Source organism: Symphalangus syndactylus, chromosome 20, assembly GCF_028878055.3.
Source record: "Symphalangus syndactylus isolate Jambi chromosome 20, NHGRI_mSymSyn1-v2.1_pri, whole genome shotgun sequence".
NCBI lineage: Eukaryota > Metazoa > Chordata > Mammalia > Primates > Hylobatidae > Symphalangus > Symphalangus syndactylus.
The window spans coordinates 37,416,284-37,442,290 of NC_072442.2; the positions used below are offsets into that span (position 1 = coordinate 37,416,284).

General features: G+C 50.2%; 3 protein-coding genes and 1 long non-coding RNA gene across 5 annotated transcripts in view; 3 read left to right on the forward strand and 1 right to left on the reverse strand.

Annotated features, from left to right (window-relative positions):
- Positions 1–2,804, forward strand: part of HOXB3 (homeobox B3) — a 29,728-nt gene extending 26,924 nt beyond the window's left edge. For both annotated transcript variants that reach the window (XM_063628797.1, XM_055258468.2), the window contains one exon: positions 485–2,804. In XM_063628797.1, coding sequence (XP_063484867.1) covers positions 485–1,332 — 848 coding nt within the window. In that variant the 3' untranslated portion in view covers positions 1,333–2,804. The remainder of the gene's footprint in view (positions 1–484) is intronic.
- LOC129470575 (uncharacterized) lies at positions 419–8,175 on the reverse strand. The gene is made up of 7 exons (XR_008653252.2): positions 8,046–8,175; positions 7,456–7,533; positions 5,732–7,193; positions 4,923–5,014; positions 3,222–3,293; positions 1,718–1,772; positions 419–1,326 (listed from the first exon to the last, which is right to left on the reverse strand). It is a non-coding gene; the product is annotated as an uncharacterized lncRNA (long non-coding RNA).
- HOXB2 (homeobox B2) lies at positions 6,768–9,027 on the forward strand. Its single transcript, XM_055258469.2, has 2 exons — positions 6,768–7,158; positions 7,936–9,027. Exons 1-2 carry the CDS (start codon positions 6,768–6,770, stop codon positions 8,613–8,615), a joined length of 1,071 nt encoding a protein of 356 aa, XP_055114444.1. The 3' UTR covers positions 8,616–9,027.
- An 11,607-nt stretch (positions 9,028–20,634) lies between these two features.
- HOXB1 (homeobox B1) lies at positions 20,635–23,129 on the forward strand. Its single transcript, XM_055257563.2, has 2 exons — positions 20,635–21,327; positions 21,780–23,129. Exons 1-2 carry the CDS (start codon positions 20,742–20,744, stop codon positions 22,106–22,108), a joined length of 915 nt encoding a protein of 304 aa, XP_055113538.2. The 5' UTR covers positions 20,635–20,741; the 3' UTR covers positions 22,109–23,129.
- Positions 23,130–26,007: the final 2,878 nt, after the last annotated feature.

Genomic DNA, 26,007 nt, shown 5'->3' on the forward strand with positions numbered 1-26,007 from the left:
CGGGGTCCCGGCCTCCAGGCACGGCAGCCTCTTCGTGCCACACTTCCTGCCCACGAGTGTACAGATTACCCCAAGGATTCTCCTCAGACTCCCATCCTGTCCTCAGGACGGGGTAGTCAGGGAGGGGAAATGTCTTTCCTGACCTGGAATTGAGGATAAGGGGGAGAAAGCACGCACGCGAAAATCCAGCCCTAAATAAATGGCCATGCGGCTCTGTCTGCGTGACATGATCAAATTTTCATAAGCTGGGGCAGCGAAAGGAGAACAGGTCTCTTAATAAATGCCACTATTATAGAGTGTCCGCTAATGCGACGGGCGGTGGGGTGGGGGAGTGAGGAGGAGGCGGGGACGCGAAGGGGAGGGCGGCGGGGGCTCCGAGTCCAGGCCTGGATTTATTAAGAAACGATGCATTCAATTTCGGCGTGTTCAGTAATTATCTTTTATTTCATTTTCTCCCCTTCCCACCCCTCCCTCTCGGATCCAGCAGAGGGCTGTGGTGGCGGCGGCGGTGGCGGCGGCGGAGGCAGCGGTGGCAGCGGGGGCGGTGGCGGCGGCGGCGGCGGGGGAGGGGACAAGAGCCCCCCGGGGTCGGCGGCGTCCAAGCGGGCGCGGACGGCGTACACCAGCGCGCAGCTGGTGGAGCTGGAGAAGGAGTTCCATTTTAACCGCTACCTGTGCCGGCCTCGCCGTGTGGAGATGGCCAACCTGCTGAACCTCAGCGAGCGGCAGATCAAGATCTGGTTCCAGAACAGGCGCATGAAGTACAAGAAAGACCAGAAGGCCAAGGGATTGGCCTCGTCCTCGGGGGGCCCATCTCCAGCCGGCAGCCCCCCGCAGCCCATGCAGTCCACGGCCGGCTTCATGAACGCCTTACACTCCATGACCCCCAGCTACGAGAGCCCGTCCCCACCCGCCTTCGGTAAAGCCCACCAGAATGCCTACGCGCTGCCCTCCAACTACCAGCCACCTCTCAAAGGCTGCGGCGCCCCGCAGAAGTACCCTCCGACCCCGGCGCCCGAGTATGAGCCGCACGTCCTCCAAGCCAACGGGGGCGCCTACGGGACGCCCACCATGCAGGGCAGTCCGCCGTACGTGGGCGGGGGCGGCTACGCGGATCCGCTGCCGCCCCCTGCCGGCCCCTCCCTCTATGGCCTCAACCACCTTTCTCATCACCCTTCCGGGAACCTGGACTACAACGGGGCGCCCCCTATGGCGCCCAGCCAGCACCACGGACCCTGCGACCCCCACCCCACCTACACAGACCTCTCCTCTCACCACGCGCCTCCTCCTCAGGGTAGAATCCAAGAAGCGCCCAAATTAACACACCTGTGATGGGAAAGGGCGAACGAGGATTAGGGGATGGGGAGAAAGAGAGAGACTGTGGAGCTCTGGGGGGCAGCCTGGAGGTCTGAAAGAGGGCCCATGAAGGTGGTAGCCAGGCTTCCTGGTCAGAAACGGCCTGGAGCTTCTTCCCCTCCCCCTGGCCTGAGAGGTTGCTTTTAAGTCCTCCACCCCTTGTTCCATCTGCCTGCCAACCCATCGAAAAGGAATCCACATCATATTGGAGATGACCCCATCAACCCCAGGGCTCCAGCACTACCAAGTTGGAATTCCACGCCCGGGAGTGGGGTAGAGGAAGATGAGATAGGACGAGGCAGAAAAGCACATTTGAAAAACCAGACAAGATGGCTAGGCCATCATCAACCAACGGACTTACCTTACATCTTTGTAGGTAATTCCCCCAAAATCTTGATTTTTTTTCCTCAATTATCCTTTAAAAAATGAGAAAACACATTTCAAACCCAAAGGGCACAAAACACGTTCCCTTCCAACTTTCCCAAAACCTCAAATTTGTTCCCATTTATTTGAGGTTTATAGAGGTACCTACCCCCTCCACTTCTAGACCCTGGTTTTTCTGCTCTAGAACATTCATATCTAGACATCCCACCCCCATCAATTACAGTTTTTAGAGGGCTCAGGGATGGTGAGAGATCCTGAAAGAGCTGCCTATATTTTTTTTTTTTTTTTTAAGGAAAAGTGTGGAGGCTAGGGCAGGCAGGTTGTTAGGACTGAAGGTTTGCCCATTCTGCTGCCTCCATCTCAGCTCCAGCTCCATCCCCCTCTCTCCACAGAAAGCAGTTGGTGGCACGAGGTTCTATACTTTTCTTTTCTTCTGTTGCTCTCTTGACTTAAAGTGAAAACAGGGTATATTTGAACAAACTGTCTGTCCCAGGCAGGGGCTGGGCAGGGCCTGTGTGCCTTGCTCAGCCTCCTGACAGGACACTTTTGTTGCACTTAGAGTTTACATTTTAATGGATGTAAAAACAACTGTGAGAGATGTCTGGGCCTGCAGAAGTCCAGCATTGCTCAAAAAAGCGTGTGTTCTAGTGAACATTTTCATATATATTTATTGGTTATAGCCTGTTAAAATATTTTCTTTTTTGTATTATTTATCCCCTTACACTATGTATTTATATGAGGGAAAAAAAGGAAAAAATTGTACTTTTTTAGTATTTACTTGTTATAAAGGACATTGTGTTTCCTGTCATGTAAAACCAGCTATTTTAGTTACTATTGTACTCTAGAAAAGAGCTGTAGATTTATGTTAAACTCGTACTTATGAACAATTGTAATTAGTTCTAAAAGGCATGAACTCAGCTCCTAATCGTCACTGTATAGTCCTGAATTTGTAGAACTAGAGTTAATTCCCTCTTAGAACTTTCTTTGTTTCCAGTAGTTACTTTTTTCCTTACCTAAAAGGGTTGTCTGTCAAACAATTGTTGAATAAACTTTCTGTTATCAATTTTATCTTGTCCTGGTGGTTCAATTTAGATAGCAGAGCAAGGCTGCTGACTGCCAAATTTCCCCCAAGGGAAGAAGGACAAGGACATTGAAGACCCTTCCCTGGCCTTTTTGTCCACTGCCCAGGTTCCTGTCTCCCCCTTGATAAGTCTTAAGTTTAAATACCATTTCTCACTCATAAGAACCTGTAACATTTTGCCAGCTTCTTCAGCTGTGGTTTAAGTAACAAGTTAGGAGGTAAGGGGGGACTCTTGGATGCTCTCTGTAGGTTTTTCTGTTTGGCCTCTATGCCTCTAGGTTTTTCATTCATTGACCTTTCGTCTGTTAGCTCCTTTGGCCACAACCTCCATGCACACCGCCCCCCCCACCCCTTCCCACTACCAACAAGAAAATCTGGCCGATTACGGTTTCTACGAAACCTAAACTTCGCAGTCCTCTTCCGGAGCTACAAAGAAGTTGTCACGTGACCTGAAGCCCAACCACCATTGGGTCTAAAATGAAAACAAAGAAAAATGATTAATCTAAAAAAAAAAAAAAACAACTGAGGCCTAGACTTCTCACGTCAAACTTTAAAACTAAGTAAAATTAAATCACTAAATAAAACTCGAGGCGGAGGGAGGAGAAGCATGTTCGATTTCCCCTGCCAGAGAAAGGGGAGAGGAAGGTGAGAGAAGCTGTTGGATCCAAGCGTAAATAAAACGGTCCCCAGGCTAATGTGCGGCTCTGTTTCCACCATCCTTGGGAAAACTTCATTTCTTAGTCGTGGTTCCATAAAAGTTTTATCACATTGGAGTGAGAATAGAGAGGGTCTGTCAAAGATGAAATGTCACCGCCGAGTCGCTGGAGCCGATAAGAGCGAGAAGACAGGGCGGCTGAAATATGGAGCTAATTCGTTGAAAGAGAAGCGATGGCTGCTTGCTGAAGAGCTGCATAATTCTAATTGTAAGCGATGTGCCCGCATTGCTTAATTAGGAGCATATATTTGGTGGTAGTGATGGTGGGGGAGTGAGAATCGTCCCAGGCCCTGCCTTAAAGAGAGGGCTGATTTTCATTTTTATGTTGCATCCTGGCAGTCCAAGGTTAGTAATTATAGTCTTTATGCAACAATAAATAACAATAAAAAAGCAACCTGAATCCTACACCCTCCCCCTTCCCCACCACCAAGTAGGATTTTAACTGGATTCATCCAAGCAGCAAGCAATTTAGCATTGGGTCAGGCTATAATTTAAAGGCATAAGAGCGTGCAAAGTTTGATTGGGATCAAATAACGCTCAAGGGTTTTTCTTTCTTTCTCTTTCTCTCTTCTTCCCTGAATAACATTTTCTGAATGATATAACTAGATGAAGCACCATGTTTGGCTCTGGGGGTGGGTTGGGTTGTTATTTATCTAGCAGGAAAGAGGCCAAGAAAGAGAATTTAGCTTAAGTTTGAAAAACAGAGCTTTGGCTAGGAGCTGGAATTGCAAACAAGAAAAATAAGAACCAACTTGGCTTGGTGTTCCCTATCCTTCTCTTTGGAAGATTCCAGGCACTCAGCTAAAGCAGCCAAAGACGTGGATAAAATATCCGTGTTGTTAAATTCACAGCAGGACAGGGGGGCGGGGGAGGGATGTCTCTGAAAAGGAGGGTTCTCTTGGCCCCTTTTAACACCCAAGTTTTCCGCTGTTTGCTAATCTGGCCATAAAATCTGTCAGTGAGGGTTAGAGAGAGCTGTATTTCCTGCAGGGACAGTCTGCCCAAGTCGCCTGAGATAAGCTCTGGATCCTTCAGCCAGCTGGAGAAGCTGTTGCTAAACTTTCAGAGATGTTCAAGGGGGTGGACAGAGGGAGAACCCACTCTCAGGCCTCCCTGCATGACTTCCAGACAGCTACTATTTGGATTCTTCTATGCCCACCCCCATCCACACCTCTAAATGGCAAAAATTGTTTTCTTTGGAGCCGAGTTGCACACTACTGTCGCTGGCCACTTTGCCCAGGTCAGAGCAGCTCTCTCTGTTCTGAGCCCTCTAGAGCATGCCTCCTCGGTCCCTGCAGCCCCCACCTCCAACTCCCCTTTCTCCATCCTCCTCTCCCCCACCCTCATGCTTCTACTCAGACTTCTCTGTCCTTTTTAAGTACTCACCACCACCCACGCAGATGTTACATTGACAGAGTTTCTAGTTCCAGCTCCGGGCTCAGTTGCCATTTCTCTGCTAACCAGCCTTCTCCTCCTGGCTGGGCAGCAGAGAGAGAGGAGGGGGAGGGGAGGCCAGAGCCATGGGAGTTCTCCGGGCAAACTTTCCACCCAACTTAGCGCTTTCCCTCTGTCCCCATTTCCCATCTGTTTCCCAGCTCTCCCAGAATCACCTTTCTCTTTTGCACCCCCACCCCCACCCCCAGGCCTTTTTAAGGGATGTGAAATTTTGGCTGTTCCCTCTGCTTTCCCAAAGAGCCAAATTCTTTGATGCAATCGGAGGGAGCTGTCAGGGGGCTAAGATTGATCGCCTCATCTCCTCTCCATCCCTCTGACCCACTTATTTAAAAATCTTCCCCCAGATCGACTTTTCATTTTCTGCTTTGAGGCCTAGTTTCCCACCAATTGCTTGGGGCTCAGAGTCTTGTGCCCTCTCCCTATAGTAAATTACAACACTCTAAACTTCAGACTATCTTGGTCTCCTCAAAATAAAATACATTTTAAAAACATTTTCCCCCAGGAGCCAGAAATGGAATATCATCTCAGTGGTCATTATTTCCACCCCCACCATCTTCAGGGAATTCTTCCTCGTCAGGGATTCTTTTTTTTTTTTTTTTTTTTTTTTTTTTAACTAGCACAATGGCAAAAATGGGAGGGAAAGTCTCTTTGTCCTAGGGGAAAAGCTCCCCACCACACTCATGCACACACATAATGCTGATCTGAACTTCGAGAGTGCTCTAAGTTAAATCAATGGTTACCTCAGTTCTTGTTCATGTCCCTGGATATGGATACAGATACAAGCTTGAGGCTTGAGTGGGTACATGCACATCTTAGACTCTGCCTGTTTTTGGAGGGGAGGGGGATGTCACAGAGAAGCATGGAAGCCTGAAAGTGAGGAAAGCAGGGGTATATAAGGGGCAGGGGCAGTGCTGCAAACACTGGGCAGAGAAGAGAACCCAGGCCATACAGCGATGGAGGCCAGAGGCCCAAAAATGCCCCTCATGCTCCATCTCACTCCTATGTGTCCGCCTGGGAGTTCCTGTCCATTTCCCAAGATTTAACTGTTGCTTTTGGAGGGTAACAGGGATGGTGGTGCTGATGATTGTAAATCTCTTTCTTATTTGCACCTTAACACTGACCTTTTTCAAAGAGTGGAAGCCTCTTTCGACTCCCTCTTCCTCCAACGCGGAGATCCTCACTCATCTTTTCTTGGGGAAGGGGAGAAGGGAAGGGGATGCTGCTGGCCACGTAAAGAAAGACTTAATTTACTCTATTAAAATACTTGGAAAAGAGGAAGTTTTCTCCCTTAGAGTCTCTTCTTTTCCAGGCTTCTGAAACCTTCTAACCTTCGAAGGGGATGAGGAAAAGATTCCTCTAGCTTTTCTAGAGAAATGGAGGCATTGGGGAGAGAGCGTGTGAGGCAATGGTGTAGGAATGGGGGCTCATGGTGTCCAGGTCGTGGTCCTCTGGTGTTTTTGAATCAATTAAACCAAATAATGCTCTCTGTTTTCCACCAGGCCCAGACGAGTGATTGGCGGAGGCCGGTCCCGTGACCACGAATTCCCTGTAATTTCGCTGGAGTCCTGGGTTTAATAGAGAGAGTCCCCATACGCTTGTATTTATCAGCAATATACAATTATAAAGGCCCAAAATTAAAAAAAAAAAGAGACCGAAATCTCCCCCTCCCAAAATCGCTCCATTACATAAATCTAGGGGGGGGCAGGAGGGGGGGTCCCTTCCGATCCTCCCTCCTGACGCCCCCCCCAGCAGCCCCCTCCCCCACCACTGAAAGCCATGAATTTTGAATTTGAGAGGGAGATTGGGTTTATAAACAGCCAGCCATCGCTCGCCGAGTGTCTGACTTCCTTCCCCGCTGTCTTGGAGACATTTCAAACTTCATCAATCAAGGAGTCGACATTAATTCCTCCTCCTCCTCCTTTCGAGCAAACCTTCCCCAGCCTCCAGCCCGGCGCCTCCACCCTTCAGAGACCCAGGAGCCAAAAGCGAGCCGAAGATGGGCCTGCTCTGCCGCCGCCACCGCCGCCGCCGCTCCCCGCTGCCCCCCCGGCCCCCGAGTTCCCTTGGATGAAAGAGAAGAAATCCGCCAAGAAACCCAGCCAATCCGCCACGTCTCCTTCTCCGGCCGCCTCCGCCGTCCCGGCCTCCGGGGTCGGATCGCCTGCAGGTCGGTAAGCGTAGTGGGGGTGGGGTGAGGGGCAGCTAGAAGAGGGGGAGAAAAAGCAGTGGAAGGAGGTTAAAAAAAAAAAGGTGGCGAGCCTGTTGGGGTTCCTTACCCTCTGCATTCCTGGGATGGGGAAGTAGAATATCCCACTGGGGTTCAGGCCTGGCCGGTAACAGCGTCTTTTTTTTTTTTTTTTTTCTCTCTCTCTCTCTCTCCCTACGGCTGATTTTGGAAACTGGTTGGGGAAACGCCTTTTTTTTCTGCTAGAAGAAAATGATTTGATTGAGGTTTTCACCGTACCTGTGTAGGGAAATGAGTATGTTGTTGCTGGGATAGACTCTAGAAGCAGGAAAAGATTCGGTCCTTTCTGCCCCAACTCTAGGAGAAGAGGAAGAATTCAGAGCTAGGGAGGAAGAGGGGTGAAGAACAATCTTTATGACCCTCGCTCCGGTTGAGTTGGGAAGTTCCGAATTGAGGGGTCCACTGGGAGAGCTTGGGAGGGGGGATCTGAGGTTCTGGCGCCGAAGGGAGCCGCTCTCCGCCCCCTGCGTGGCCCGTGGGCGGCTCTGAATGCTTTGCCCTGACCCGGGCCGGGGCTGTAGACTAGAGAGGGAGAGAAGAAAACCCAAAAGCAGTAAAGCGAGCGGCTTGGGGGTGGGGGCGGGGGTGGGGTGGCGAGGAAGGGGAGAGGTGATATTGGTTTTGGCGGATGGGGTAGTCCGAACTGAAGTTGGGCTGAGTACACGGCCCGCTGTGACGCCGAGCCTGTTTTCCCTGCAGATGGCCTGGTACTGCCGGAGGCTGGTGGCGGCGGGGCGCGCAGGCTGCGCACGGCTTACACCAACACGCAGCTGCTGGAACTGGAGAAGGAATTCCACTTTAACAAGTACCTGTGCCGGCCACGCCGCGTGGAGATCGCGGCCTTGCTGGACCTCACCGAAAGGCAGGTCAAAGTCTGGTTCCAGAACCGGCGCATGAAGCACAAGCGGCAGACGCAGCACCGAGAGCCGCCGGATGGGGAGCCTGCCTGCCCGGGCGCCCCGGAGGACACCTGCGACCCTGCCGAGGAGCCCGCGGTCAGCCCGGGCGGCCCCTCCGCCTCGCGGGCGGCCTGGGAAGCCTGCTCTCACCCGCCGGAGGTGGTGCCGGGGGCCTTAAGCGCGGACCCCCGGCCTTTAGCCGGTCACTTTGAGAGCGCAGGCGCGCCGAGCCCCGACTGCGCGCTGCGCGGGGCGGGCCGGCCGGAGCCCGGGCCATTGCCAGAAGAGGTCTTCTCGGAGCGCCAGGATTCGCCTTTCCTTCCGGACCTCAACTTCTTCGCGGCCGACTCCTGTCTCCAGCTATCCGGAGGCCTCTCCCCTAGCCTACAGGGTTCTCTCGACAGCCCGGTCCCCTTTTCCGAGGAAGAGCTGGACTTCTTCACCAGTACGCTCTGTGCCATCGACCTGCAGTTTCCCTAACCCGTTTCCTCCTCCCGGTCCTTTCGACCCCCGCGCTCCTTGGCCGTCTACTGGAAAAATCGAGCCTCTCCCACCCCCAGTCGCATAGACTTATGTGTTTTGCTAAAATTCAGGTATTACTGAATTAGCGTTTAATCCACTTCCTTTCTTCTTCTTCTAAAATATTGGGCACTCGGGCATCTTTTAAAATTCACACAGAAAAATTCCGTTTGGTAGACTCCTTCCAGTGAAATCTCAGGAATAATTAAACTCTGGGGGACTTTCTTAAAAATAACTAGAGGGACCTATTTTCCTCGTTTTTATGTTTTAGACTGTAGATTATTTATTAAAATTCTTTAATAATAGGAAAAGGGGAAAGTATTTATTGTACGTTATTTTCATAGATTAAATAAATGTCTTTATAATACGAAAACGAGTGTTTATGTTGGGACCTAAACTCTTTCCCCGCGGCCCCAAGGCCGGTCCTCACCCCTCCAGGACCTGTGCGAAGTTGATTAGGTTCAGCGGCCCATGTGGCAGCAAAGCCTCCCGGGCCGGCGAAGTCCGGGTGGTACAAAGGTGACCCGATTGATGGCCGCTTCGCCCACGGCTCCGGCAAGAGTCGGGAGTTTGCAGGAAGCTCGGTCACCTCCCTGTCCCTCAGCAGAGGGCCTTTGGTCCTGAGCGGGTAGTTCTGGGGCCTCTGCTTAGAAATAGAGGTGGGCAGGACGAGGGAGAGAGTGTGCAGTGAACAGAGGAGGGTGCAAGGAGAGGAAGCCTGTGGACAGGCTTCAGGGTCGTGGCGGGGGCAGAAGTTTCCTGGAATTGGGAACAATCCAAGGGCTTCCTAGGCTTTTGCTTCTTATGACCGAAGCCGGTGTAGGACCTTTTTCCGAACTCAAGAAGCCTAGAGACGCGAGGCCTGGGGCTTGAGCCGGGCCTCTTTGGGAGCTGTAGGTGGTTCTCCAAGGAGTGGAGTGAGGCAGGGTAGGGGATTTTCTCGGGAAGCAGGGTCCCGCACCCAGGGATGGTAACTGGCTTCCAAGTGGGCAAGAGAAGAGGCCAGCTGAGAAATGTGGCGCTGCCGGGACAACCATGGACTCTGGGGCTGCTGGGGTTTGGGGGACCATCCAAGAAGCAGCCGGGCGAGAAGCCCACGGTGGCCCGGCAGCGTCGCGAGGCGCTGGACCTGCGGGGAGAGAAGGAGGAGCGAGGAGAGCGGGAGGGAGACAGGGAAGCAAAGACGATGCTCAAAATGGCGCTGGGGCCGGGCGGCGGGCGGGGTGCGAGGGAAGAAGCTGTGGCCGCCATGACAGCCGCGGAGGGAGGCGCCGGCCCAGCGGGGATCTGCCCCCGCCCCCGCGTCCTCCCAGCTGGATTTTCCAGAGGCCAGGCAAGAAGGGGAGCCTGGGGAGTCCCACCTTCGTTTTAGTTTGTTTGATTTTTTTATTTTTAAAGTGGAGCCCAACGGACGCTGAGGACGCGAGATGAAAGGAGAGTCCAGGTGGATGTGGGAAGGGAAGGAGAGCGGCGGGTCTGCGGGCCTGGGTGTGCCTCATCCAGTCTGACTTTTGATTCTTCGCTGTGGGATTTGAAGCCAGGCCAGAGCTTTCTCTGAATGCAGACCCACCAGTTTTGACCAACAACTTCGTTTTCCGTATCGACACCATGTCCTATCTATCCCCCACCACACCCTGCGTGGTTCCTTGTAAACCTGGTAAGCGGGAAGCAAGGATCGATCTCCCCCATCTGCCTCCTGGTTTGTTCTTGGAAGGTGGAGGTTTAAAGGGCCCCGGAAAGCCATCCATCCTCCTTAGGTTTCTTTAATATTTCTCCCGCTCAGAAACAGACACTATGGGGCTACTCCCCCGCAGATGCTGCCCTTCTCAAAAAGTAGTTTATTTCCTGGGCCTCCAGACATTCCCCTGGACCAACAGGACCGGGATTTAGAGTACCAGGCACCCAGAGGCAGCAACTGTCAGGATAAGCCAGGAGCCAACATAGGTTGTGACACAGAGGACTAGACAGGCCCTTTGCATATTTTAAAATGGGTCCCTCAGTGTGGGAAGTACACACATCTTAGTTAGCTGGAACTTAATCCCTTAAACTGTCTTAATATAGAATTCATCTAGTGCATTAAATAATCTTACATCATGTTAAATTGCCCTGTTTCTCTCATAAATAAATTAATATAGAACAATTAGATGTGTTATAATAATATCATGTATCTTATTTTCCCTCATAAAATATATAGGTATGAAATAAATTCAATATATTAAAGTAATAATACACAGCTTATTGGCTTATGTGTTTATTTTCCCCATAAATAAGTGAATATACAATATATTAAAACTACGCTATACATCTCATTGGGCTGTGTGTTTATTTCTCCATAAAATATGCCCACAGGCAGTGTTTAACATCTTAAAAATCACAGCACACAAGCCATCTCTACACTAGCAAAATGAACAGATATTTCAGCTGGGGCTTTGATTTCTATGGACAGTCAAACTAGATAATTTGGTCTAATTAAAAATGCTCTTGCAGCTAGCTATAGCAGGTTGTTACAAAGATCAAGAATATCAGAAGTATCTTGCTAATGGCCTACCTTCCAGTTTCTTTGGTCAAAAGGAGAGCACCCTTCCTCAATGCCAAAAAAATGCAGAGTTGGCTCTGCAGGAGAGAATTCCTATCCCCCATCATGGTCTGCAGCACTCAAGGGCTTGTGATGCACCAGTTCTCTGGAGTCTGGCTGCTCCATGGACCAGCAGCATCAGCACTACCCGTGAGCTACTTAGAAATACAGAACCTTAGGCCCCTAAATCAGACCTACTGAATCAGAATTTGCAGTTTAGCAGCTCCCCAAGTGATTTATATACACTTAAAATTTGAGAAGTACTGCTAGATCATAGTGCCACCTTGCTTTCTGCCTTCTTCCATGCTTCAGAATTTTTGACTCACTTTACCTGGCACCTGCCTTCCAATTCTCCCAACCCAAACCAGTAGCTCAAATGGCAGGGAATCTTTGTTCCTGCCTGGGCCTGCATCAGTCCTGATTCCTTCCTGCCAAAGTAGTGGGGAGCCAACGAAAGGCTCAATGTATCTGTTTAGATTCAGGTACTTTGGATATCCTAGGGGTGAGAGTTCTTAGTCCGGGTGTTGCCTTTGGCTGATTATTGGAGAGGAGTTGAAACTCTTTTTACAGGAAACACACAAGCCTTGCTCGCTGTCTTCTTTCCAAATTTATGAAACTCACCGTCTCTGATGATACCACAGAAGAACAAAGAGGCAATGCATTTGCAGAAGGAAGTGACTCCCATCTTCAATTTCCCCACCCAATTCAGATTCAAGGGAATGCCTGGCAATTTGGGATTCATAAAGGATTGCAATTCAGGATCCCTGTGTTCCGAATTAACTTATTTTCCTTCTTTCATCTCTTGGGTCATCCTTTTTAGCTTTTTTCCCAGTTGGCCATGGAGGAGTAAGGGGAAGAGGGGGTGGTTCGCAGATAGGGCAGCAGACCCCGGTGGTGGTGGCAGATTAGAGGGCAGCTCCAAGTGGCTGCACTCACTTATTCCATCCTGATTGGGGCAGAGTTCCTCTTGGGTCAGGACCAATTGTGAGTGGTCTGTAGCACAGAGTGGTTATAAATTCCCTGTGGTTGGAGTGGGAAGGTTTCAGTGCAGCCCGGAAAGCTGCTGGTCAGTCTGCCCTGCTCTTAGTGAATCATTCTTTTAAGAAGCATGTCTCATTAATATTACAGTGAAAAGCAAAGGACCATTAGACCGACGAATGACTTGCAATCATGATAACCCTGAGTCATTAAAAAAAAAAAGTTAACTTATGCCTGAGCAGGTCTCTTCCCCTTTCTGGACCTCAGTTTCTCTATCTGTGAAATAAATGTAAGAATTAAATGCCTCTAATGTACTCCACATTAATATATGTATATTCTTTAGTATATATTATTTAGTCTTCACAAACAATGTATTAACTGTTTATTATGGCCGATGTCTGGTGCTGTTAAGTAATTCTTGGTGTTTGACAGTGACCTACCTCACATGAATCTGGTGGGGCCATTTTAACAAATTTTCTTTTATTTTTTGAGATAGGGTCTCACTTTGTCACCCAGGCTGGAGTGGAGTAGTGCCGTCACAGCTCACCGCAGCCTCAACCTCCTGGGCTCAAGTGGTCTTCCCATGTCAGACACCTGAGTAACTAGGAGTACAGTTGCGAGCCACCAAGTTTGGCTAATTTTTTTTTTTTTTTTTTTTTTACAGAGTCTCGCTTTTGTCGCCCAGGCTGGAGTGCAATGGTGTGATCTCGGCTCACTTCAACCTCTGCCTCCTGGGTTAAAGCAATTCTCCTGCTTCAGCTTCCTGAGTAGCTTGGATTATAGGTGCCCGCCACCATGCGCGGTTAATTTTTATAGTTTTAGTAGAGACAGGGTTTTGCCATGTTGGCCAGGCTGGCCTCAAACTCATGACCTCAGGTGATCTGCCTGCCTCGGCCTTCCAAAGTGCTGGTATTACAGGCATGAGCTACCGCAGCTGGCTGGCTGATTATTTATTTATTTATTTATTTTTGAGACGGAGGCTTACTCTGTTGTCCAGGCTGAAGTGCAGTGGCGGGATCTCGGCTCACTTCAACCTTCACCTTCTGGGTTCAAGCGATTCTCCTGTCTCAGCCTCCCAAGTAGCTGGGACTACAGGCACCTGCCACCACACCTGGCTAATTTTTATATTTTTAGTAAAGATGGGGTTTCACCATGTTGGCCAGGCTGGCCTCGAACTCCTGACCTCGAACTCCTGACCTCAAGTGATCCGTCCGCCTTGGCCTCCCAAAGTGCTGGGATTACAGGCGTGAGCCACCTCCCCTGGCCTTTTATTTATTTAATTTATTTTTTTATGGCTAATTTTAAAATATTCTGTGGAGACGATATCTCACTGTGTTGCCCAGGTTGGTCTTGAACTCCTGAGCTCAAGTGATCCTCCTGCCTCAGCCTCCCAAAGTGCTAGGATTACAGGCGTGAGCCACTGTGCCTGGTCAATACATTTTAATTAGTGTCTTTACACCAATAATCATGCATTTATCTTTATTTAAATGAGTAGGGAGCAAAATCTTTTCAACAAGCAGGTAATCGGGTGCAGTGTTGTCTGCCAGGTGCCCGGTATTCAATAAATATGAGTATTAAAAAGTATCCTAGCCAAGTTTTCCTTTGACTGTCATCCTCTGCCACCTCCCCCAACATTTGGTTATGTTTACTCTTTTTCTTTTGTTTTTTGATTGTTTTTTTTTTTTTTTTTTTTTTTTTGAGACGGAGTCTCGCTCTGTCACCCAGGCTGGAGTGCAGTGGCGCGATCTCGGCTCACTGCAAGCTCCGCCTCCCGGGTTCACGCCATTCTCCTGCCTCAGCCTCTCCGAGTAGCTGGGACTACAGGTGCCCGCCACCACGCCCGGCTAATTTTTTTGTATTTTTAGTAGAGATGGGGTTTCACCGTGGTCTCGATCTCCTGACCTCGTGATCCGCCCGCCTCGGCCTCCCAAAGTGCTGGGATTACAAGCGTGAGCCACTGCGCCCGGCCTGTTTGTTTTTTTATGTAGGCCATTTCATATAAAAAGAGCCACCAAACTTCTTTTTCGACATGATGTTCTAGACTTTAACAGTCCCCTTTAGTTATGTTTAATCTGGTTGCTGGGGCATCAGAGCATAGGCACAATTTCTGAGACTCCCTAAACAGCACTGCTGAATTCGCCTACCCATCTTCCACCCAGGTCTCTGACAAGCACTTGCTGGCCCCACTGCAGATCTTCTTGGGATGTACTCTCAGTCCTCACTTTGCAGAAGGTGGCCTGTAGGGCCTCAATTTATCCTCTGCCTGCTGAGGCTGATTATAGCCCAGATCCTCCACTGATCTCTCCAGCCCAGCTCTGCCTACCCCTCTTCTCTCCTCCAGCCATCCCTCTGTCCACACTCAGGGGTAAGGTAGATATTTAGTGCCGGAAAGAGATCCTCCTCTTCAGAGGAGAGAATGAATGGTAAAGGAGCCCTCTTAAAACTTTCTCTCTCTCCCAACAACTGCAGAAAAATCACAGTCTGTACAGTCATTCAGACCCAAATTCAGCTTGATCACTGTTTGGCTAAGATTTCCAAAGCAGATATTTTGGCCAAAAAAAACTATTGCATTTCGATAAACTCGATTAAGTAGAAAATTATTTTAATTCTTCATGTCACACTAACCTTTCCTTTTAGAAAGATCTCAATCATTATTTAATCATGCCCCCAATTATTGGCTCCAGATGGAAGTTTACATCTTGCTGATCTGTCTAGATTCAGAAGTCAGGGCACCTCTAGGATGGACAGTTTCCAAGCGAAATTCCTTAAGGAAGAAGAGACAATATCCTCCCTAGAAAACTTTTCCCCAATAATTGGAAAATCAAGAAGTTCTTTCTAATATCCAACCACAAACCTTTCTGTTGCAATTTTAATAGTTTGGATTCTTTATAAGTATAAAATATTAGGCTTTGGTTTTCAAGAAACCCTTCAGGTTAGAAGAAAATCCTTTGCGTAAACAGAGCCAATCTTCTCAATCTCAATGAAATTTGCATATGATAAAGTACATATTATATTGTATAATATATGTTGCTATGTTACATGAAAATATATCCTAAATTCTATTCTCCTCCTATCACACACACACACACACACACACAAATATATATATATTTTTTTTGAGAGAGTCTCACTCTGTTACCCAGGCTGGAGTTCAATGGCATGATCTCGGCTCACTGCAGCCTCCACCTCCCAGGTTCAAGCAATTCTCCTGCCTCAGCCTCCTGAGTAACTGAGACCACAGGTGTGAGCCACCACGCCCGGCTAATTTTTGTATTTTTAATAGAGACAGGGTTTCACCATGTTGGCCAGGCTGGTTTCGAATCCCTGACCTCTGGTGATTTGCCTGCCTCAGCCTCCCATAGTGCTGGAATTACAGGCATGAGTCACCACACCCACCCTACATATTTCCATATTTTAATATGCTAGTTATATTAAAAAGCAGAAGACTGACTCATACCATTTCAGAATGTGATTTAAAGTTAATATCATACATTTAGAGAGTTCCCTGTGGTTTGTATTTTCTTGCTTGCTTTAATCCTACTAACAAGGCAGCAAGATAAGTAGTATTAAACCCATTCTTTTTCTCCGAGGCTGAGACTCATAGAAATCAAGAAACTTGTCCAGGGCCACAATGCTAAGAAGTGGCCAAGCAAAGGCCAGGCACAGTAACTCACGCCTGTAATCCCACACTTTGGGAGGCTGAGGCGGGTGAATTGCCCAAGCTTGGGAGTTTGAGACCAGCCTGTGCCACATGGTAAAACCCCATCTCTACCAAAAATACAAAAAATTAGCTGGGTATGTTGGCACACACCTGTGATCCCAGCTACTTGGGTGGTTGAGGTGGGAGGATTGCTTGGACCTGGGAGGCAGAGGTTACAGTGGGCCGAGATTGCGCCACTGCACTCCAGCCTGGGTGACAAAGTGAGACCCTGTATAAAAAAAAAAAAAAAAGATGACCAAGTAAGGGCTTGAACCCAACTATTCTGGCCCCACAGCTAGCAGTAATCCCATTACAATATGTACTACATACAGTCTAAGGTTCTCAACCAGATTTATGACAGTTTAATTAGCTTCCATTAAAAGAAACATCCTTTCTCCAACAGCAACAAAAACAATTCATCTCATAGTGAAAAACTTGTGGTGGTGCATGCTTGTAGTCCTACCTACTCAGGAGGCTGAGGTGGGAGGATCGCTTGAGCCCAGGAGGTCAAAGGTGTAGGGAGCCGTGATTACACCATTGCACTCTAGCCTGGGGCAACAGAGCGAAACCCTGCCTGAAAAAAAAAAGAAAAGAAAGAAAGAAGGAAAAAATTATGAATATTCTTTTACTTCCTAAGCCCCAATTTTTTTTTTTTTTTAAATTTGAGACGGAGTCTCACTCTGTCGCCCAGGCTGGAGTGCAATGGTGCGATCTCGGCTCACTGCAACCTCCGCCTCCCAGGTTCAAGCGATTCTCCTGCCTCAGCCTCTTGCGTAGCTGGGATTACAGGTGCCTGCCACCACGCCCGGCTAATTTTTGTATTTTTTAGTAGAGATGGGGTTTCACCATGTTGGTCAGGCTGATCTCGAACTCCCGACCTCAGGTGATCTGCCCGCCTTGGCCTCCCAAGGTGCTGAGATTACAGGCATGAGCCACCTCACTGGCCTAGCCCCAACCTTTGATCTTGGGTTTGGCCTCCCAAGATTTGGGCTGGGGAGAGCAGATAGAGACATTTAAGGTCTAATGAAAGAATTTAGATTGCTCCTGCCAAGCCCCCAGCTGAAGCAGCTTCCTCCACAGAAAGGACCAGAATCTGAGGTTAAACTTCTAACATATCCCCATTCTGGTTAGATGGTTTCCTTGTCTGCATTCTCAGTGTGATAAGGAGTGAAAACTGTCAAAGATAACTTCAGTTCCAAACATGTCTATGTTCTCCTTGCTCTCTTTTATGTACAAGCAGATCATACAAACTAGGACATCAACTTTATTTCATTTTGGTGTTGGGTCCACCCAGACCCTCTCTGGTGAGTTTAATTTGGTCCACCAAAAATCCTGTGGGCCATAGGTTATTCCAGTCAGCGAAGCTTCTTTTAAGGAGGAGGAGGAGATTGGGAACTTAGGGAGCAAAGTTGCTTGGTTCTCCCAGTCCTTTCTGCTGGGGCTGGGAGAGCCAGCAGGAATTTGGGGAAGTTTTAATGTCCCTGCTAACACGAGAGAAGGTGGCATGACTCAGGGATGAATTGCGGAGCATAGTGAATTTGGAAAACTGAGGCGATCACTGCAACTGACAGTGTAACTTGAGGCACTTTTTTTTTTTTTTTTTTAAATAGAGACAGGGCCTCTGTCACCCAGGCTAGAGTGCAGTGGTGTGGTCATAGCTTATTGCAGCCTTGAACTCCTGGGTTCAAGCAATCCTCCCTTCTGAGCAGCTGGGACTTGAGGGAGGCACCACCACACCCAGCTAATTTTTAAATTTCTTTATTTTTATAGAGATGTGGTCTCACCATCTTGCCCAGGCTGGTCTCGAAGTCCTGGGCTCAAGTGATCCTCTCGCCTTGGCCTTCCAAAGTGCTGGGACTGCACCCAGCCAACTTAGGGCACTTTTGCCTCAGTCTTTGCTTGCTGTCATGAATAATAGATTGTTGGTGACTTCAGCTGTTATAAAGGGAATGCATTCCTCAATTCCCAGACAGATTTGTGCTGTTTTATTAAACTGATTTGAAATTCACTTCTTCCTTTAGACCTCAAATTGTTCCCTTAATTATGAAGGCAAAGGATGGGGTGAGAAGGTTCTCCCTGGGATGAGGAAAAGGTGGAAGGTGAACAAGTCTCAAGTCTCTCAGAAGCAGGGCTGCTAGATCAGATATAGGCCTAGTTCAAATTTGGGGTTAGAATACAAGCCCTAGTTTCCTCCAGACAAGTTATTCTTAGCGTCTGTGGAAGACATCTTAAAATGAAAGGATGAAGCATCTGCAAATCTTCTCCCCGAAAAAGTAAAATAGAAAGAAATAAGCTTGCTCTTACCTCAATAATTTCTTTCCCTTCAATTCTTCTGCAGGTCACCTCCTCCCATCTCAATTTTCCTTTCTCTTGTCTGCCCTCATTCCCTTGGCAAGTGAACATTCTCTCTCTCCCCCATTGCATCTCTTAAAGAAGTTACCAGCTGGTCCCCCTCCCCCTCAGCTTGAAGCAGGATCTGAAGCAGAGTACACATGATCAGGAAGAGGAGGCAGGGGTTCTGTGAAATGCTTTGAGCTCTTTCAGAGTTGGGGGTGATGGCCAGGCACGGCAGCTCAGGCCTGCAATCCTAGCACTTTGGGAGGCTGAAGCAGGCAGATCATTGAGGCCAGGGATTTGAGACCAGCCTGGCCAACATGGTGAAACCCTGTGTCTACTAAAAATACAAAAAAATTAGCCAGGCCCAATGGTGCATGACTGTGGTCCCAGCTACTCAGGAGGCTGAGGTGAGAGGATTGCTTGAACTTGGGAGGCAGAGGTTGCAGTGAGCTGAGATTATGCCACTGCACTCCAATCTGGATGACAGAGTAAGACCCTATCTCAAAAAGCAAAAACAAAACAAAATCCTCCCCCCGAAAAAAACAGAGTTGGGCTAGGCCCACAATTACTAGAGAAGAGAAAGGCAGTGTGATGCTGGTGGTATAGAGCAGAAAGCAGGAGAGGCGGCTACGGTAAGGCCAAGCAAAACAAGAGGGAATGGGAGACAAAGATGGAGGGGCAAGACACAGACTGATGGGGACAACTTTGGGGTCCCTTGCAGAGGAAGGAGTATTCGCCCTGCCCTTTTTGGGGTGTGGAAACCTCAGAAGTTTTGAGGGTCCTCCATAAACCTGTCCCACCTGCTTCCCTTCCCTCTCCTGAGCTCCACTGTTTACAGAGATCACTCCCTGAACTCTTGCCCTCCTGGACTTGCCCTAGCTTCGGCCCCAGGCCTCCGGCCAGGCAGACACCCTGACAGGTTACAAATGAGCGTGGGTGTTGGATTGCGCCAAGCTCTTGCCCTCGAGTTGTCCAGAGGAGGAGAAGGATCAATGGGCTCTACCTAAGGGCTTCTCTTCTAGTCCCATCTGGGTTTGGAGTCTGAGAGAGTAAGGAAGACACATCCTGTGTCCTTCCGCAACAGCCACACAGAACAAAAAGGGGCGAGATTCCACTCCTCACTTTGGAGTCTTAGAATTCAGAGCCTCAGGGCCTCCACCCTGATTCTCCCACTCTCTGACCAAACTCCCTTTATCAATCCTAGACAAATTACTGAAATCTGGAGTAATCTTTAAGATTTAACTAGTATTAAATTTATGCATTTGAGGTTTGGAATTTTTTTTTTTGGAAGGAGATGGAGGGTGGTGAAGGAGATACAGGTAGGAGGGAACCAGGAGAATGCAGGTCTTCACTAGTTTTAAACACTTCAAGAAGAGAATAAAAAATTCCCCTCCTCTTCACCCCCCTGTAAACATCACCTGGCTGTGCTCATTGTGGCTCTCTAGAGAGATACAGTGAGTAATTTAAGTCTGAGTGAGTGAGCCAGCCACAGCTATGGATGGCTAGAGAGAGGATAAATACATCTAGAGAGATGAGTTGATGGATAGGTAGGGAACGAATATAAATATGGAGAAAGATGGACGAACAGAGAGATGGATTGAGACAGAGAGAATATAAAGAGAGGCTGAGGGAGAGAAATGGATGTGTGAATGAGGAGAGAACATTTATGCAAAGAGAGAGAGAGGGAAGATGGGGCATTTCTCATCCTTTTCTCCACATTTCTGTAGTCCTGCCTTGCTCCCTGAGATGCCATTTTCCCACCCCTGGCTTCATGAATTCTTCCTCTAGATTCTAGATCCTGCCCCACACCCTTAGGTGTTTTTGCACCACCTTCCCCCACCTCCCCACCACACAGTCATCCATTTGGCCCAAGATAACATACCTCACCCGGCTGTCCTAGCCCATCACCCTAAGACAAATTGGAAGAAAGGAACATGGTTTGGGAGTTCTGGGCAAAGTAAGGAAGCTGGATTCCCCACCTCCAGGTCCACAGACTTGCGGGGAAGGTTTCTTTGAGGGGTGGGAAGAGTGAGGGGCAGCTGGCTTGAATTTGTCCAAATCTAATAACCCAGGAGCCTATTGAAGGCCTTGGGGGTTGGGAGGGAAGGAAAGTCTTGAATATTCTCCTAACTTTTTCCCCCTCTCCCTCTGGTCCCTTCTTTCCAAAAGTCTTTGAAGAAAGATGTTTTTGACGCTTCCATGTCGCTCTCAGATGGATGGGCTGCGGGTGATTGAAGTGTCTTTGTCATGCTAATGCTTGGGGGGTGATGGATGGGCGCTGGGGCTGCCAAACTCTGGCCCGCTTAGCCCATTGGCCTGGGAGAGATCACATGTGCCCCCTCACCCCCACTCCCTACCTCCTTCCTAGGGAAGCGCTGGCCCAGGCGAGCGGGCCAGGCCATGGATTCGAGCCCCAGCGCTGTGACATACTGCCGAAAGGTTGTAGGGCAAGAGGGTGTCTCCCCAAAACGGGCCGACCCTCCTGCGGCCTTGACGCATGGACTATAATAGGATGAACTCCTTCTTAGAGTACCCACTCTGTAACCGGGGACCCAGCGCCTACAGCGCCCAGAGCGCCCACAGCCCCCCAACCTCCTTTCCCCCAAGCTCGGCTCAGACAATTGACAGCTATGCAAGTGAGGGCCGCTACGGTGGGGGGCTGTCCAGCCCTGCGTTTCAGCAGAACTCCGGCTATCCTGCCCAGCAGCCGCCTTCGGCCCTGGGGGTGCCCTTCTCCAGCTCCGCGCCCTCGGGGTATGCCCCAGCCGCCTGCAGCCCCAGCTATGGGCCTTCTCAGTACTACCCTCTGGGTCAATCAGAAGGAGACGGAGGCTATTTTCATCCCTCGAGCTACGGGGCCCAGCTAGGGGGCTTGTCCGATGGCTACGGAGCAGGTGGAGCCAGTCCGGGGCCATATCCTCCGCAGCATCCCTCTTATGGGAACGAGCAGACTGCGAGCTTTGCACCGGCCTATGCTGATCTCCTCTCGGAGGACAAGGAAGCACCCTGCCCTTCAGAACCTAACACCCCCACGGCCCGGACCTTCGACTGGATGAAGGTTAAGAGAAACCCACCCAAGACAGGTAGGGCTCAGATGTGGCCACCCCATCTCTGGGGCCCAAAGCATCTCTGCTTCACCTGCAGTGACACGTCCTGGGTCTGGGCTGGGTTCTTCTCTTTCAGCGGCTCTGGTAGACACAGGTAAGAGCACAGCCTACGTCTCAGGTCAGGTGAGGTCTCCCCACCCAGTATGTAACCGGTCACCCCAGGAGTAAGTTTCCATACACATTCCACTTCCTGATCTGTGCACCCAGCACAGACCCAGGACCTGGTGTGCATGGGGGATGGAAGTATGGGGAAGGCTGCTCCGGACTTGGTGGTCACCATGGGGGTACCTAGTGATCCCTGGGAACTTTGACAACTGTACTTGAGCAGAATGGAGAATGGAGGCCCAGAGCCAGCCCCGGGAGGAGGGAAGGGGAAGGAGAAAGAGGTGAGAGAATTGACCTGGCCTTTCTCCCTGCCCCGCCCCTAGCCAAGGTGTCAGAGCCGGGCCTGGGCTCGCCCAGTGGCCTCCGCACCAACTTCACCACAAGGCAGCTGACGGAACTGGAAAAGGAGTTCCATTTCAACAAGTACCTGAGCCGGGCCCGGAGGGTGGAGATCGCTGCCACCCTGGAGCTCAATGAAACGCAGGTCAAGATTTGGTTCCAGAACCGACGAATGAAGCAGAAGAAGCGCGAGCGAGAGGGAGGTCGGGTCCCCCCAGCCCCACCAGGCTGCCCCAAGGAGGCGGCTGGAGATGCCTCAGACCAGTCGACATGCACCTCCCCGGAAGCCTCACCCAGCTCTGTCACCTCCTGAACTGAACCTAGCCACCAATGGGGCTTCCAGGCACTGGAGCACCCCAGTCCAGCCCTATCCCAGGCTCTCCCCAACCCCAGGCCTGGGCTTCACTGGCCTGGGGATCCTCTCTAGGGCTGAAATGCCAGTTTAGAGCTGCCTGGGGGTGGGAGGGGGGATGGGGAAACATTTTTCTCAGACCTGGGTGGCTGGGGGCCCTACAGGACCAGAGGCTTGGGAGGCACAGAACCTGTCAAATGTAGAGGGAAGGGCTTCTGCCTTTGATTTGGGGATCAACTCAGTGTCAACATGTGGTGGGGGTGGGGCCCAGCCTCATCCTCCTGGATTCATCCTCCTTTCCCTTCCAACTTGGGTTTATTCAGTTCAGTGCCTTCGAGCTTTGAGGAGTCTCCTCACGCACTCTTATCCTAACTCCCCCTTCTAGGCCTGGGACAGAACCTTAAATTTTCTTGTGTGGGAGGTATTTGGGTGCAGCCATATTATTATCAATGCTTAATCCAGTCACCACAGACCTTACAATAGCACCAGCTGCCTTATGACAGACCAAAAAGCCCCTCGCCCCCATCTAACTCCATTAGCCCTCTCCTGGCACATTTATATTGCACTAATGCAGCCTCCAGAGGTTGTTTTCTGAGACCTGCCTCCTCACACCAGCGACCCCATCAGTATGTCACCAAAGTGTTTTGGAACTTGGTATTCCAGAGACTTCTGGAACACTGTGCAAGGCCTGCCCGCAGCAAGCCACAACCAGGAAGGTGCAGGCACGCCCCCAATAGCTCCTCCCCTATTTATTGCCTCCTGGAAAACCCAGGACCTTCTTCCCTATCTCCACCCCTACCCCTGGGGGCAGCCCAGGGAGAGCCAGGCACAGTGAGGGCTCCCAACAGCTGCAAGGATTTATCTGAACCTTTGAGAAAGAGGAGGAGCCATCTAAGTTTCTGGAAACCTGAGCCCCAAGTGAGCCCGGGTTCTCTTTGTACCTGCAACTACCTCATTTCAATAAAGTCTGTGTTTTCCCTTCTTCCTGCCTGCTTCTGTTTCTCCATTGAGGGGTAGAGGAGGCCTCATACTCCATGCACCGTGGAGAAGAGGTGAAGAAAGAGTGGCCATTGGCTGGTTGGGCTGGAATGAACTGAGCTTTAAGATCTCAGCTGGATAAAGAGAAGGACTTACTGGGTGTGGCCTAAGCAGGATTGGGTCCCAGGCATTCAAGCTTGACAGTTGTCAGTCCCTTGGTTATTGGGAGAATCCAGAAAAGCATGGAAGAAGTCTGTGGAATGAATGCAATTCCCAGAGATTTTTCTTTTTCTTTTCTTTTCTTTCTCTTTTTTCTTTTTCTTTTTTTTTTTTTTTTTTGAGACAGGGTCTGGCTCTGTCGCTCAGGCTGGAGTGCAGTTTTTTTGTTTGTGTTTTGTTTTTTGGTTTTGTGTTTTGGTTTTTGTTTGTTTGTTTGTTTGTTTTGAGACAGGGTCTCGCTCTGTTGCTCAGGCTGGAGTACAGTGGCATAATCTCCGTTCACTGCAACCTCTGCCTCTCAGGTTCAAGCGATTCTCTACCTCAGTCTCCAGAGTAGCTGGGACCACAGGCGCACACCACCACTCCCGGCTGATTTTTGTATTTTTGTAGAGACAGGGTTTTGCCACTTCGCCCAGGATGGTCTCCAACTCCGGGGCTCAAGTGATCCTCCTGCCTCCGCTTTCCAAAGTGCTGGGATTACAGGCGTGAGCCCCCGCGCAGGGCCAGCCCAGAGGGTCTTGAGAGGAAGACGGGAAAGAAGAGAAACATCTGTTTGGAGAGGACAAAAAGAGGGTGTAAAAAGAGGAGGAAGTGTGGGGGAAAGCGACGCGAACTCTACCCTTTCCCTTCTCCCTCAACTGCCTCCCCCCCGCCCAGAGCCAGGCCTGGCTTAGACCCCAGAGGGGTCGCTGACAAACTCCAAATTGGCACACAGCTTAACACCCCCACTCCCACCCCAGCCCAGCGCCCCTCTACCCAGCCACTCCTCGGGCACGTCAGGAGTGGCTGCCTGAGTCCGGCCGCAGCCAGCCAGCCTCCGCAAGGCCTTTCCGCCTGGGCTCAAGGTGAAAGCCCTGGGTCTCCGGGCGCTGGACGGCAGGAAGGAGGTGGCCGCCAAGGGGCCTAGTGGGGGGCAGTGTGCTGGGCGTGGGAGGGGAGCCCGAGGTCGGGAGAGGGAGGAAGACGTCGTGGGGTGAGGGGAGTCCGCGGATGGTCGGGGGCCTGACGGCAGGCGGAGGAGGCCGAGGTAACCTGGGATCCCGGGCTGACCTTTTTACCTCGAAGCGCCTCTGGGCTTTCCAAACAAGCCGACCGCGCGCCCGCGGGGGCAGCTATTGTCTCCGGGCCGGTCCCACTGGCAATGCTTTGGTCGGCGGAGGCGGGGGGCCGGGGCTCAGGAAGCTCCGCGGCGGGCAACAAACCTCGATCGCTCACTCGCCCCGCCGAGCCGTCGAGATGCCGCGGGCCTCGGGGATCGGGCCCTGGTTTATTGATTCCGGTTACCCCGGGAGCCCAGATGCCCCGGGGCCAGGATGGAGGCGGGCCAGACCAAGGCGGGGTGTCTTCTCCACACGCTCTGATCTATTTAATTCTTGGTCTTTCGAGGGAAAAGAGGAAGCCAAAGGGACAAGAAGCGTACGTGAGAAACCCTGAGCATTTGATTCCTAATGAAATTGGTGCCATTATATGAGAGGCAACGTTATCAATAATTGTACAGACCAGCTGGAGAGGAAGTGTGTTGCAAGAGGAAGCCTAGCTTTCCCAGAGGCTGATGTCTTGCCTTTTGTCAAAAAAAAAAAAAAAAAAAAAAAAAGAAAGAAAAGAAAAAGAAAAAGAAAAAATTCTATTAACTGCTTTTCTGCATTTAATTGAAATTGCCACCAAGCTTGGCTTCCCCAAAGAGGTCGCCTTGACAGAGGGGAGAGAGTGAGTGTCGGTGGAAACAAAACTGTCCTTGCTTGGAGACATTCAGTGTGAGCCAGTGGAGCCTTCTGGGTTGGGGTATTTGTGGATCCTCCAAACTTTGGACAAGTGGGCAAGAAAGCTGGGAGGAGGAGGAAGGTGCGGTGGCGAGAGCAAAGCAGAACCATGAGTATGGTGGAGCAGGGCCTCAGATGGGCCGACAGGTCCTTGGGGAAGATTGACGAAGGGGCCAGAAGGAAAGAAGAAGGCTGCTGGCCCATTTGATTTTTGGTCATAGCAGAGGGAGCCACCAGATTCCCCCAGGGAAGGGTGAGGGACAAATCAATTCTCTGTTCACACAGGGGCAGGCTCAAAATAATATCCAGTGAATGTAAGCCTTCCATCTCCTTAGATGCAGAGATCCTGACCCCTTCCTCTCTCCTACTTGCACTCTCCTACTTGAATTCCACTTCCAATCTGAGTCCCTAGACAGGCCTACGTGGGAGACATTAGGACAAAAGAGAGAATGGTAAACTAACAAAAACATTTTGCTCCCATTGAGATAAATTGATAGTCTTCATTGTTTTTTGTTTTGTTTTGTTTTGTTTTTTTGAGACAGGGTCTCCCTCTGTTGCCTAGGCTGGAGTGCAGTGGCCTGATCTCAGCTTGCTGCACCTTTGACCTCTTGGGCTCAAGTGATCCTCCCACCTCAGCCTCCCAAGTAGCTGGGACTACAGGCGCATGCCACCATGCCTGGCTAATTTTTGTATCTTTTTGTTGTAGAGATGGGGTTTCGCCATGTTGCCTAGGCTGGTCTTGAACTCCTGAGGTCAAGCAATCTGCCCGCCTTGGCCTCCTAAAGTGCTGGGAGCCTCCGTGCCCAGCCGTTCATTGTTAAACTTTCCAGAATAGATGCCAAATTGCTTCACTCATAGACTTCTTCATGCCTTTCAGATTGCTGTTTTTTTCATAGCACTGGG